Source organism: Mustela erminea, chromosome 5 (genome assembly GCF_009829155.1).
Source record: "Mustela erminea isolate mMusErm1 chromosome 5, mMusErm1.Pri, whole genome shotgun sequence".
NCBI classification, from domain to species: Eukaryota; Metazoa; Chordata; class Mammalia; order Carnivora; family Mustelidae; genus Mustela; species Mustela erminea.
The window spans coordinates 62,508,704-62,524,194 of record NC_045618.1 but is presented as its reverse complement, the minus strand read 5'-3'; the positions used below and the strand labels follow the sequence as shown (position 1 = coordinate 62,524,194).

General features: G+C 37.5%; 1 protein-coding gene across 26 annotated transcripts in view; it reads right to left on the bottom strand.

The window, feature by feature from the left end:
• MGA (MAX dimerization protein MGA) overlaps positions 1–15,491 on the bottom strand; it is a 166,794-nt gene that overhangs the window by 19,622 nt on the left and 131,681 nt on the right. For 6 of the 26 annotated variants that reach the window (XM_032343365.1, XM_032343362.1, XM_032343361.1 and 3 more), the window contains exons 10-16: positions 12,022–12,248; positions 10,825–11,001; positions 10,150–10,222; positions 8,328–8,842; positions 5,814–6,111; positions 3,914–4,540; positions 106–396 (exon numbers count right to left, since the gene is read on the bottom strand). In XM_032343365.1, the coding sequence (XP_032199256.1) occupies positions 106–396; positions 3,914–4,540; positions 5,814–6,111; positions 8,328–8,842; positions 10,150–10,222; positions 10,825–11,001; positions 12,022–12,248 (2,208 nt within the window). The other 20 variants (XM_032343368.1, XM_032343369.1, XM_032343370.1 and 17 more) reach the window with 18 other exon arrangements.

The window sequence follows — 15,491 nt, the reverse complement described above, 5'->3', positions numbered from 1 at the left end:
GCAGGTTAACTCTAAGAGACTAAGAAATCCTGGTGTATTAACATCCCATACGGCCAAATGATTCAACAAAAGAAAAACTCATCAGAAAGATCTCCAGTTTTATACCTGGGTTCCGAAACATAACAGGCTGTAAGTTGGGCTGGGTATTAGAGCCTCGAAGCTGATGCAAGGGGAGGAGCTGAACAATCTGCCCGTTAGGATGCCTGAACAGATTCATCCCACTTGGGCTCCTAACAGGCTGCAAGACCATCCGATGCCCCTGAAGCTGTGTGTTTGGAACAGGTCTAAGAGTAGGAGAACCTTGCTGCACTGGAATCAGCAACAATCGAGGTCCAGTACGTTTCACTGTGTTAGAAGAGACCTGAGGAGTAGCCACTGGAATCTGAGGGGCATTTTCTGAAAAACAGAAAACGGTAACATAGTATCAGTTCACTTTAATGCATACAGAAAAAACTATTAGGACATAAGATCTGACCACACTATAAATAATTTCTAATCTGAATTCTACAGTTGGTGAAATCCTGTACCTCTATCATACATTACTTAATAGTCCTATGGCGGAGAACAATTTATCTTAAAACCCAATTATCAAGACATTGTAGGACCTTACGCTCAGAATGGTTAAAAAAAAAAAAAAAAAAGAAAGGAAAAAAGCATCAGTTGTCAAGAGGTGCATTTAAAGAGATAATGCCTCTGCCTAATGAAAAACATGGCAGGCCTCTAAATCTCGATTCTCATTAAAGTTAAACAGATCATTCATGATAAAATGCTCTTCTTCAACTTTATAATTCAGGTCATTAACAGTAAAATTATGACTTCATTTCATAGGTCACACTCAAGTAAGATAAAGTCAAGGACTAAAAATCACGAGGCATAAAAAACTCCTTGGCTTTTAAAATACACTGACAAATAACCAAAGCGTAAAGATATGTGGAAATTATTTTTCAGAAGAAAAAAAAATACATACCCCCAAAAAATGGAATGAAATTAAGAGACATCAAAGAAGCAGGGAAATAAAGCCTGGTTAGGAAGAGGCAAAAGATAGTTTTAAAACAAACAGAAAAAGCAAAAATTTAATGCAAAAGATGTGAATTTTAAAAAATTTCAAATCATTAATAGTACCTAAAGTCCCACTTCAATGTTTGGAAGAGATATTTAGAAATACTGAAGACAGAAAAATAATAATACGAACAATCTACAGACAGATTTTTGGTCATGGGGATGAAAAGACAGGAGTGACGGTGATGCTGGGCAGAAATGAAACTAATCTAACATTACTATTCAAATTAGTGAACTTATTTAACAATACTAATAAATATTTTCATTAGTTTGTCGCTAAATAAAAAAAATCAACAAACCAAACGAATCAGTTTAACATGTGACACTATCAGATAAGTACTCTACCCACAAAACATATCCAACTTCTAAAAGGAAATTATGCTCCTAACATTTACATGACAAATTATATGTAAGATCCAGAACTACTCCTGAAAGTGAAATGAAACGCAAAGACCAAACTGTTGGGGGAAGGTGCAACTTAAATTAAAAACATCCACCTTACACGAATTAAGAAACACGTTAAAGCATTCTTAATTTCCTGAACATTTCTAACATTTTAGAGAGTGGTTCAAACCCAAAGCACTCTTAATTCAGAGAACGAAAGCAACCTTTAACAGACACAAAATATGCAAGTATTTATTCACATGCAGGTGAGGGCTAAGAAGGGAAAAGAAAAAGAAGTTAAATGAAAAAGTCACAGACGTCTGTCTAAGTACCCAAGTTGGGAATCCTCTTTACGAACCTAAAACGAAATTACACACACTTAGAAGTTACCAGAGTCAGCTCCATTTTAAAAAGAGCAGTTAATAAAATCTGTTAACATTAATATTTCCTCAAGTGGTATTACAGAAGATATTTTTAGATGGTATATGGATATAGTATATCACCATATCATGCTGTCAGAAAGTAATTTCTTTTTCAATTTTAATCTTCTGATTATATACAGAAGAAAATACTAGTCTTTGATATTACATCAGCATTTTCTAGGTTTCTTCATTAACAGAGTGCAAGCTACATATTAACATGGTAGCTAGCTACAATGTATTTTTTTATTATTGTTTCTAATGTATTTATTTATGGAGTAAACCTCTGTTAGGAAAAGTAATGTTGGTTTCCAATTACAGTAAAATAGCTCCTTCTAAAAAGACATTTAAGCAAACAAAGCAGTTTATTTAAATAAGAATATTAAGTCAATAATAGTACAAATGAGAATCAGAGCAAAATAACCTGAATGTATATTCCAAGTGACTGAAATCTGAGAAACAGCAAACCACAAAAAGCTAAACAAACTACTTTATAGTTTCATGACAGAAGTAAGGAAAAGGGTTGGAATCCGTATCGTTTAGAAAAATCTCAAGTTAAAATATGACAAGATATAAACCTTGAGATCCAATAGGAAATCAAAATGGCTTTATCAACAATCTCAGTTCTGAAACTGCATATTAAACTAATCATTTTTAATCTTTATATATGGGGAGAAGCAGAAGATAACAAATTTAATCCATGTTTCATTTATCCTTTGGAAAGACCTTCAACTTTAAACTAACTCCCAAATCACTTCATTCCTAAAACACTGATAGAGATTTGGACTTTGTCACTAAATGCAAAAATACTTAGTAGGAAAAATATGAATAACCAAAGAATTATTGTTGCCTACTTATTTCCCCTTAAGTCCTATGAAGTCTCTCATTCTTACATAGTAATTCTGAGAACATTAAGAGAACCATTTATTTTAGCTGGTTGAATTAGGATATAAAAAATTAGCCAAGTGTAGGATATTCCTATTTTATATTCACTTAACATAAGCCTACAAAAAAACTTTAACTGAAAAGTTGATAAACATACAGATTCCTAAACAAAGATATATGCCTCCTTATTTCTATCTCAGTCAGTTCATACAAAATAATAAATAGAAGGATAATGTCAGTAGTATATAGGAATTGGTTGGATTCACAAAAATGATTTTTACTAGGTAAAAGGACTTAGGGTCTTAATCTTCAGTAAGGAGAGAAAAGCCCTTAGCCTGGCTGTAGCATGGCAAAAGCCCTCTGTTCTCTTTTTTAATTAAAAGGAAGCACACACAGGGACTCCTGGGTGGCTCAGTCGGTTAAGCATCTGCATTCGGCTCAGGTCATTATCCCATAATCCTAGGTTCTGGGATGGAGCCCCACACCAGGCTTCCTGCTCAGCAGGGAGCCTGCTTCTCCCTCTGCCTGTGGCTCCCCTCTGCTTGTGTGCATGCGCATGTGTGTACATGCTCTCTCTCTGGAAAATGAATAAATAAAATCTTTTAAAAAATAAAAATAAAAAGAAGCACACACAGTCCCCACCCCCACCCCCCAGAAAGGAATACCTACATTTGGGTTCCCTCCTCAGAGATGTACAGACCTAGCTCTCAGCAGACAGAAGTACACTTCGTGCTGTGCCCATCTTGATGGCAGCTCTACTGGCTCAGAACTCCACTCCTACATACATTATTTCAGATTCAGCCAGTATTTCCATTACAATTTTTTTGAGTATTTTTAATCTCCTCAGAAAATCTCCAGCTCCACACTAAACCATCTGTCAAGGCTGTTCAATTTATCTCTAAAGTACCAGTTATGGTTTTTATCAGTGCTCTGGTTACAAAGTTGCAGAGATTTTTAGTGATTTGTCCTAACCCTTTATTAACCATGAGGTCTATTATTTTCAGTGTTCAGTTTTGCAGAAGGTCAAGGTTTTCAGGAATCCATGTATCATGTTACAGCAGAAACACCTACACTGTTACCCTGATATAGCCATAATCCTAACAAAACCGTAAGTGATATAAACAGTTGTATGGTAGGTAAACCAGCTAGTAACATCTAGGCCTTACCTGGTCTCTGGCTCACTGGTGGACTCCCATCAATTCCCGAGAGTATAATGGGAACAGAGCCCAGAGATGAAGTTGGTGTGGTCACCATGGAGGAAGATGCAGCTGTGGTCACCACGACTATGGAGGTGGAGGCAGTGGAAGCAACAGGAAGAGTTATAGTTGGAGGAGATGCTACCAAAGACTTAGGAAAAGCAACTGAAGCCACAGGGGTAGTAATCCCAGTCGTTTTGATAAGGTTCACAGTGGCTGTAGACTGGGAAGGTGTTACAGGGGTGCTGGTATTAGTTTCAGAAACCTCAACAACCCCTGCAGTGGTGGCACCAGAAGAATAAGTAGTTTCTTTAGTTCCCACGTCAGAAATAGCAGTCATAGGTGTCACAGCAGTAACATTCTCTAAAAACACTTGAGGGGTGGTAGTAGTGACAGCAGCAGTCACAGGGCTGCACACCTGAACTGGCTCAGAAGAAACCACAGGTGTGACGACCATTACTGGAGAAGGTCTGATACTGAACTTCTGTGGCCCTGTTAGGGGTTGGGGTGTGCTAACTCCAGGTATCTTCTGCTGCAGGGCTCCAACTTTACTCATCACAAACTGTGTGAACACACCACCAGGAGAGGGTCGAGCCGCTGCAAATAAAAATTTGCAGGTCAAATATCTTCAGTTCTCATATTTTATCCTCTTAGTGATTGTGTTTATCAACATTTATTGTGCACCACTGGGTCAATTTCTTACAGGTACTACCTACCGGCATGATATGTGCCAATTTCCACCCACAGAAATCACACACTTCTCTCAACCCAAACCAAACCTTTGTAATACTATGAAAGGGATTAAAACTGGGTGTTCCTACTAAGATTCTTTTGACTGTGCAATACAGCCAAATTGCCAGGACACTAAAAAGGCAATATAGCAGCACACAACTTCATCATCTAAAACAGTGAAGAACATTGTAAGGAGATTTTTCTTCCCCTAACTCTAATTTTAAAACTTGTTTCACCACTTCCTCCTGTCCCAGCACCTCCACGTCTTTGTAACTGCTATCCTCTTATAAGACAGTTAAGTTTTACATATTTCTGAAGTGTATAAAGACACTTTTCAAAAGAGAGCAGGATAGGACTTAAAATCACCAGTTAGAGCTACTTTAAAAATGGTAAAATGGGGTCTTTTTAAGGCATACAATGCTTGTCCTCCATCTTCATATAACTCCAGCATTCAGCCGGATTATTTCAATTTCCCATCACAGGAATAAGAATACAGCAATGGACACTTATAGTCCTAAACAGATCTGAACAACAAAAAGAAAAATTCAATAAACTGACTACATATACTCGCAATGCTATAACACAAAATGCTTTCAGAAAGTAGTTTATTACAGACTCCAGCACTGAAGTATTAAACAAATGAGGTTTTCATTCACAGAACAGGATGAATAGAATAAAGCAACACTTCCAACTTATGTTTTTCAAGAGCTTTTTATTCTAAGCCTATACTACACAAACTCAACCCCCTTAGATTTGCTAGCTCCTTGGTTTCATAAGTTCAAGGAACATATATATGACTGGTTACAAAAATACCAGTGCCCATAAAAGAAATATTAAATTAGGTAAAGTATTTAAGAGTAAGTCTTCTTTTAAAAACAAAATAAAAAATCTAAGTCTTTTCTGTATTAATAAAACCAGTCTAAAAGTCTGGAAATAACTATTAACTAGAGTTCATCTACTATCATAGGTGGTCAGGAAGAATTACCAAAAACAGACAAGATCAGGCAAGACAGACATCAAGAATAAGAACAATGCCAATTATATATTTCTCTAATTTTCACGACCTCTATACTTGTATCCACTGGCCAAGCACCAAGGCACAGGCCTTTCTAAAATATATATATACAGTCCAACTTACCTATCGGTCTTTTTGCCGGGACAAATGCCTTCAGATTCTTCCCAGGGCGATTTGTTGTAGCGCCAGAGGAGGATGCCGTTTTGCAATTGGATGTTGAAGGCAACAGGGTACGTGGTTTCCTGGATGCAGCCACCTTGGCATTGGATGCTACCTTGGAGATGACAGTACTGAGGGTTGAGAGGTCCAGGACTGAGGGTCGCAACCTGCCTGTGATATAAGCAGCTAGCCTATTGGCTGGATGCAATGCCCCCATCTGTCCCAATAGCAACTTAGCCTGCGGGTAACTCTTACCATTAACCTGAAACAAGTGGCAAAGAGAAATTCTGTAAAGATAAAATTCTCTTGCTAACTTATCTCCCTTGACAGGGGTTTCATTTTTACAAGGTTTTAAAAGTCTATTCTTCAGATTTAAAGGGAAAAAGAAATGAACTTTTTCCATTTGATACATAATCTGAGTATTAGAAGGTGGAAAAAAAAAAAGCTGCCATCTCATATTCTGAACTAATCTCATCTTCATTTTGGTAGTCTGGAAACAGACTACTTAGTTCATCAATATCTGCTCCTAGATATGTGAGAGGCACAGTCAAATCTAAGGAATCATCCAACAGCTTTACTTAAGCAATTCTGGTTAAACTATTAACAATCACCACCAAAAAATGAATAGCTGTGTTCCACAGAATCTCTCTGACAAGACCAAGGAGGCACAGTGAAGCCCTCTCAAGGGTCCCTTCAAGCATCCTTCATATTTGAAAAATATATGATGAATCTACTTTTAAGTTTTAAGAAAGCCATTGTTATAATATCCTAAGCCAAAAGGTCCCCTTCAGTCTTTAAAACCCTCAACTTTGAAGATACTGTTACGTGTTGGACAAAACTTGAGCTCAAGAAAAGAGCTAGAAGAAACTCAATTATAACTTTAGAAACAATCACTGGCCACCAGAACGAGTAATCAATAAATGAAGTAAAGATTTTTCTCTACTGCCTGAGCTGACACACTGTCCATCTGAGACTGCACAATTGTTTTTTTAAAAAGAAAAGGAAAAAAAAAAAAACCTTCTCTAATTTCTTACCCATGTTCTCAAAGTCCTATTCCTGGGTGACTAGAGAAGACATCCTTTTCTGTTCCTCCTTTCCATCACTGAAAAGGGGGAGAGGGTGAAGTGTTGTGGAGAAACCCCTACTCTCTAAAGTAATAGGAAACTGGTAAAGAGAAGAGCTACAGCAAGCCAACCTCTCCTCAAAGACAAAAATTACTCTTTACTACTTAAATGAAACCACAATTATTCCCAGATAGATCAGAAATATCTCTGCCTTGAGTTTGATATACAGAATGTGATCTTTCCAACCTAAAGGAAAGTTTACTGTAGTTTTTCAGGGTCTCTGGAGGTCTAAGATACCTCATCTTCTCCTTTGGGACTTGCTCTGAAGACTATTCAACAGCTTCCCTAAAGCCTACATTACAGTGGCTTGACTGCTTAGGCAAATTTGTATTTTACGGTGGCTTTCTGAGTCCGAGACAGGAGAGAACACAAATTTCTATACCTGTATTGGGGGGGGTCCCCAAGTCTCACTAGAAATGAGCTCAAGTCTCTGTTCTCAAAGTATCAAAACAATAAATGAAATAAGAAAACACTGTTCCCCTCAAGAAATACCAAAAGGACCAGTTACATAGCACCATCAAGAATAAACTGCAATAAAAAGTTTTTAATTAAGTAGATGAGTGAAAGAGGCATATTAATGGAACAGCCCACAGCCCAGAGAAGTGGTCAAGCTAGTAAAGTCAAGTAACCTTGGCAAGCATGTCAGACACTTCCACCCATTTGCTACTCTGACATAAAAGTGCATTTAATATCACTGAGCAAGAGGAGAAAACCTTTTTACTAAAATTACATTTTACTTCAAAACTTCTCCTTCCAAAGGATTTTCTAGATGCCAGTGTAATTTTACTAATATAACCTGTCTAAATTACTAAACAACAAGGATTTATCTGTACTATGACAATCATCATATTAGCAAAAACCCTACTATGGACCAAATCAAGAAAAAAAATGCAATTTTTAGAAATTTTATACTTTTCAATAACACCTTGCAAAACTAAAATTTTCTCCAAGTTTCCAACCATACACTACTACCTTACAATCAATTTCACCTTGTTTTGTTTTGAAAGATATTTATTAATAATAATAATCCCAAGAACTAGATGGAACTCCTTACTATAGTTGTCTAAGTATCAGTAGAGCCCAAGCAGTAAAATTTTGAGAGTCAGGAACTTTCTGAGAAGATAGAAATAAAATCATAAGCTAATATAGGGCTCCACAGTTCGTTTATAAATGTGTCAAAAATTTACTCTAGGTATGCATTTATAAACTAGGCCTATTACAAAAAGAGATGTTTGTCACCCAGTTCCCAGGAAATGTGAAGATAAATGATATAAGGCCCACAAAGGGCTCTGAAAAATCAAGATGTTACCTAAGTAGAAAAAGGTGCTACATCCAGATTAAAGGCAATTCTCACCTGGATAAGCCCAGATGTGCTTGAACTGGGTTTACGTTTATAGGCCACAAGCTTCCCTGCAGGAGAAAGCCCTGCGTAAAAAGGCAGACCTTTGCCTCCATGTAATCTCTCCCTCACTGAATCCAGGGCATCTGTCTGCACAGGAGAGATATCATCCATTTTCCCAGGGGATAATGGACCATCAGGAGTCTCTGATCCAGATTTCTCAGCCATATCATCTTGGTCTTGGCATGATGGCATAGAGATTTTCACACGAGAAGAATAAACAGGAGGGTTCTTCTCACCCCGGCTCTTTCGCTGAGAAGCCAACTCAATGATGAAGTTGCCCACCTTAAGTGACTGTGGCATGTTGCTATTGATGTGCTGGGATAAGATGCTCAAAATCTTGTTCCGATCCTCCTCCCAGTTGCAGTCTGAGATGATTTCTATCAGTTTGGTGGGACCACCTGGTGACCTCTGATGCACATAGGAGGTAGAGGATTCTCCTTCATTGCAGGAAGACTTCCAGCTTTTCTCTGATAAGGAATTGAAAGATATTTCTGCATCATAGCATTTTGTACTGAACTTTAAAAGATTTTATGTTCTCTGGGTTCTCAGAAAAGTGCCAACAGCACAGAAATTGAGCACTTGCCCAGTGTCTGAATCCCACGTACTTCCAGTGGTAATTTAACAACTCACAATTTGGGACTTTTCCATGAAAAAGGAATATTCCAGAGAATCATACTATAATAGGATATCCTGCTGCTTGGGGTCACTAATAAAAAGAGAGTCTCACTTTAAGACTGCTCCAAAAGCCATAACTATTATATAAGAAAGTGTTACACCTTGCAAACAAAGCATGACCTATAACCAAGGTTAAGATTTGATATAGTTTGGTGTTCTGCTATCCATACAGGAAAAGCAAAGACACTTGCAAGATGCTTTGTAACATGTGATAGCTAGATTCAATCCTAAAGAACAAGAGAGAGACTATTGTGGTTAAAAAGTGTATTCTACTTCTAGTTTCTACTGCAAATACTTCTGAATTACTTCTGTGACACTACATATGACTGCTCCATTTCTACATTATGTGCAGATTATTTAGCTCACCAGGTATTTATATTCATAGCAACGTGTTAACTGGATGTCTGTTTCACTGATTTCTACAGCACAGTCTCCCAACCACTGTGCTAATTACAAGTATGTCAGGATATAGATGCCCTCAGCCTTCAAGGTGGCTATGTTCTCAGACAGGTTCTCTTTACCCCAGCAGCCTCTCCCAAATACCCCAATATGCTATAAAAATAATACCACTTTTCATGTGTATCATGCCATTAAAAAGAGGGGGCACGGTTGGGTGGCTCAGTCAGTTAAGCATCCAACTCTTGATCTGGGCTCAGGTCATGATCTCGGGGTCCTGGGATCATGCCCCACATTGGGCTCCACGCTCAGCTGGGAGTCTGCTTAAGCACTCTCTCTCTCCCCCTGCCCCTGCCCCCCACTTGTACTGTTTCTAATAAATAAATCTTAAAAAAAAACAAAAGAGAGAGAATCATTAACCATATCCTAAGTGTCTCATGAAATAACGTGCCATATCAACATGAATGAATTTTATTTTTTTTTAGTAGGAGTGATAAACAGTCCAAATAATAGGAAAAGACTTCTCTATCATCTCCATTTTTAGAAGAAGCTAGAAAAGGGGTAGGTAAAAATGTTTTGGGTGTGCGTGTGTGTGTGTGTGTGTGTGCGCAGATTATTACTATACATATATATACACATATACAGATTATTACCATACATATAATTACTATAAAATGACTTAAGACTTAATTTTCAAACAGACCTTGCAATTTATCAGAATCATCCTCTAGGTCACAGGTGACTGGTTTCAATGGCTGCTGTTCAGAATCAGGCTCCTAAAGAAGGGTATAACACAAATACTTCAACACAAAATAATTACCAACAGAAACTAGGACATAGACATTGAATCTCTGAAAGAAGCCTGAAACAGCAGAAAGACTCAAGTGTCAACAGCTTCACATCTATATGCACAGCTGCATTACTATCATATTATATAAGCCTTGGCAAAAACAGTCTAGCTCTCTAATGTCCTTGACAGTAACTGAGTCACCAAGAAAAAAATTAACAGCACACTTTATATGTAGTTTATTCTAGTAAAGAAGGCAAAAAATTCTATGTTTAATAGAACAAGCTTCAGTTAATCTGAAAAATCACTAATGCAGATACGAATCCTAATAATCACAGAAAAATGATTTAATAAAACTCAGAAATGTTTAAGCTTTTAAAAATTACTTCAGCTTCAGAAATAGTACTTTAAATAACCTTAAGGGATTGTTCTCTAAAACAAGTATGCAGAGAAACAAACTGATACACTCATCACATAACCTTTCTCTGCCCCTCAAGATGACTCCAAATTTTTCTGATAGTGATGTAAATTCTAATACTAGCAACAGGGAAATGGAAGTTAAAAAGACAAATCAGGCAATAAGTAAATCACCTTTACACTACAGTTCTCGGGACTAGACTGACATGAGCCCTGCTGCTGAAATGATGGGGATGGGGATGGTGATGGTTGTCTCTGTTCCTCTTTTTTTCGTTCATATACTCGAACTCGGGCACAAGTCATCATACTCTCAAAGTACAAGTACACTGGATCCTTGTCCTCTTCCCGAATCTGTAAGTTTCATAAAACAAAACATTCAATACAGTGGGGTAAAAAACATGCTAGACTCCAAAAGGAAAAGAATGTTTAATCTTTATCTCTATTACAACATTTGAAATTTTTAAATGCAAATTTTAACGAGTAGAATCAATATGTGCTAAATGTCTTGGGCAGTCAGAAAGGATCTGGTTTTCTACCAAGAAATCTCAGATCACATCAGAGCAGTGCTTCTCAAATAATCTGCAATGAGGACGCATTTCTGAATTACCAATCCAACACAGACTGATCCTTTTGTAAAATGTTTTTAGAAAAACAAAAGACATGTAAAATACAAGCCCAAGTATTTTAGTATTGAGTTTAATACATATAAAATTATTCTATCAAGTATCTGTAAAAGTTTCTAAATATTTACTCCCATTTTCTATATTTACTTCATCATATCCTAGTAACAAGTAGTTTTGGATCAGCACAAAGACCACATTGAACAGCACCACACTAAGACATCTTTAAGACTGAAATGGATTTAATCATCAGAAATGCTTAAGCTCTTAACAGAAAAAGCATCAGCTCTTTTACCTATCAATCTTCATAGTCATATATCAACTATTACTTAAATCTTTACTGTTACTGTATATAAAGAAGTCGGCTTTAAAAAGATGAGTTACTTCTTACAGCTTTTCCAAATGCTTTCCTACTAAAAATATGTATGCACTACATCTCAATTACTCAATATTCTACACTACAGGACTAAGAACAGGATCTTTAAAACACTTTTGAACACAACTTTATATGATCTTCCTGAATAGAGATCTGGCTATCCTTAAAAACAGTAGGAATTCTTAGTATATTCACTCCACTTTTAAAGACATTTAAAGTTCCAGCAATTAAGCTAATTAAAAATTGATGCTCACAGGTGTATTACTTAAAAGCAGAATGATTCACAGAATACAAACCAAAAATCTCTCGTTGAAATCCATTATCTCTACAAATGACTTTTGTAACTTGCAGCAAAAGATGAAAATCTGGGCTTACCACAGGATTGGGTTTGGGAGTATATGCCCGTGCAGGTTTAATTCCAGTGAGCACTTTGCCCTTCACAGTAGCAGGTAAAACTTCTGGCTGAGGCAACAACAATGGCTTCATAGGCTCAATGACAGAAGGTGTTGGGATATAAACTGGCTCTGGATCTACTTCACCTTCTACTTTCACCCATAATGGGTAATGTCGAACCGGCTGTTCAGGCTCTGTTTCACATATAGCTTAACAAAAGAGACGGGTAAGATTTTAAGTGACTTTGGCAACAAAAGTTCAGAGGCATTTCCAAAACAAAATGTGTTCCCTCACAGAAAGCAGTAACTCATTAAAACGATCTAACAGATGCCCCCTAAAAAACCTTTAGTTGCCATCATATACCTTAATTTATTCATCTATTAACCAAATATTTGTTGAATACAAAGTTAATATAACAGTAATTTGCAGCTGTACTTTGTTTCCTACAGGATTTAAGAGACTAATACTTTTTTTTTTTTTTTTTTTTTTAAAGATTTTATTTATTAATTTGACAGAGAGAAATCACAAGTAGACGGAGAGGCAGCCAGAGAGAGAGAGAGAGGGAAGCAGGCTCTCTGCTGAGCAGAGAGCCCGATGTGGGACTCGATCTCAGGACTCTGAGATCATGACCTGAGCCGAAGGCAGCGGCTTAACCCACTGAGCCACCCAGGCGCCCGAGACTAATACTTTTAAGAGGAAAAAAAAATTTATTAGTGTAAAAGCTATTATTACTTTAATTTTGGTTTGTAACTTGAAACTGTTTTCTAGATAATTTGGAAAATTAGTATTTTTTTAAAGTTTTAGTTTATCTTTTTGAACAATGTATAAAGTTGTAAAACTGTGACATCAGCAAGTGAAAAGGGTAGGGATGGAGGTGTAAAGGAGAATTTCTGCATGTTATTGAAGTTAAATTACATAAATTCGACCTAGTGTCTTATAAATTTAGAATATTAAATGTAATCCCATGGTAACCACAAAGAAAATAGTTGCACAGTATACATTAAAGAAAACAAGGAAAGAATCAGAAAAATTCACTACAAAATACCTACTAAACACAAAAAATAATAATGTGGGAGATAAGGGCCAAAAAGGCTTCAAGGCATACACAACAAATACAAAATGAATAAGAAAAAGAAAGCACAATGACAGAAGTTCCTCCTATCAGTCATTATTTTAAACGTAAATGCATTAAATTCTCCCATCAAAGACAGACTGGAAAAACTGACATTAAATTCTCCCATCAAAGACAGACTGGAAAAACTGATAAAAACACTTGATCTGGTCGCCAGGGTGACTCAGTGGGTTATGCCTCTGCCCTTTGGCTCAGGTCATGATCTTGGGGTCCTGGGATCAAGCCCCACAACAGGCTCTCTGCCCAGCAGGGAGCCTGCTTCCCACCCCCTGCCTGCTTCTTTGCCTACTTGTGACCTCTTTCCCTGTCAAATAAATAAATAAAACCTTAAAAATAAAAAACAAAAAACCCCACACATGATCTAGTTATACCTTGTCCACACAAGACACAAGATCCAAAGACACAAACAAGTTGAAAGTGAAAGGCTAGGGAAAGTTATTCCCTGAAAATGATAACCAAAAAAAGAGTAGGAGTGGCTGCACTAATATCAAACAAAATAAATATTAAATTAAAAAAAGCTGGGGCGCCTAGGTGGCTCAGTCGGTTAAGCATCAAACTCTTGGTTTTGGCTTGGGTCATGATCTCAAGATCAGGCTCCACAATGGGCTGAAGAGTCAGTGATATATATGCATGAGATTCTCTCCCACACTCTCTGCCCCTCCCCCTACTTGGGCGCTCTCACTCTCTCAAAATAAAATCTTAAAAAAAAAAAAAGTTGCAAGAGACAAAAAAAGAACATTATGTATTAATAAAAGTTTCAATACATCCAGAACAAGTAACTATTATAAACATGAACATACCTAATGACAACCCATCAAAATATATGAAGCAAAAACTGAAAAGAATTAAAGGCAAAAACACACAGTTCTGCAATAATAGCTGGAGACTTCAAAACCCCACTCACAATAACGGATAGAAAAACCAGACAGAAAATAAGTAGGGAAACAGAGGATTCAACACAGTAAACCAACTAGATCTATTTATTTGACAGAGAGAGAGAGATCACAAGTAGGCAAAGAGGCAAGCAGAGAGAGAGGGGGGAAGCAGGCTCCCTGCTGAGCAAAGAGCCCCACGCAGGGCTCGATCCCAGGACCCTGAGATCATGACCTGAGCCGAAGGCAGAGGGTTAACCCACTGAGCCACCCAGGCGCGCCAAACTAACTTGATCTAAAAGGCATATACAGAACACCCTACCCAACAAGAGAACACACATTCTTCTCCAACTGCTTATCTTCTGGGATAGATCACATGTTAGGTCACAAATTAAGTCTGAAGAGATTTAAAAAGATATCATGCAAATTACTTTCTCTGCCTAGGACAGGATGAAGTCAGAAATCAGTAACAAAAGAACACTGGATAAATCACAAAACTGTGGATATTAAACAACACACTTTTAAACAATCAATGAATTAAAGAAGAAATCAACAAAGGAAATCAGGAGATACTGAGAGACAAAGGAAAACAAAAATACAACACACCCAAACGACAGACAAAGCAGGAGTGGTTTTATAGGAAAAACGTAGCAGCTCTAAATGACATTAAAAAACAAGAAAGACCTCCCAAATTAACGACCTAGCTTTACAACTTAAAGTGTAAGGTCCTATTCAGCCAGAGCCTCCCCACCCCAGTTGAACAGCCATTTTGTTGTTTATACAGTAAAACTTAAATTGACCCTGCTCCCCCAGGGGAACTTACTTAAAAGCAAGTCCAGGAAAACCAGTCCTAGGTAACAAAGCTCAAATACAAGGGTGGGTCAGATCAGGTGGAGATAACAGCCCGAGAATCAGGAATGAGTCGGGTCTGGTGGAGACATCCAATCAGTGGAGTATGCATATTGTCCCCCTAGGAGTGTGGGCCCCACCTTTTGGGCACCTTTTGGGCATCAATTCTGACCAAGGTGATAGGCTAGTTCAAAATAGCTACTATGGGGTGAACTTTAGTTCAATTGGCCACCCGTGTGTGACCTAGCATGACTGTGCAGCTTTCTCTGTGTGTTGCAATCTCACTGGCCACCTGTGTGTGGCCAGGTTCAACCACCATGGTCTTTGCTCTATAAAAAGTTAGTCTGTGAGGCAGGGAGGGGTTGCCCTCTCTGTAAGAGGTGCCCCGAATGGTCTGTTTGGTCGGTTTGATTCTTGATGCTTGGCGCGAAAATAAAGCTTTGCTTGACCTTCCCTTTGTATCAGTCTCGCTCCTTTGACCATGGACCCATTATTGGGGGACCCAACAAAAGAACTAGGAAAAAGGAACAAAGCTAAATAAAAAGAAAATAAAGATTAGAACAGAGATAAATGAAATATGTAATAGAAAAATAAAGACA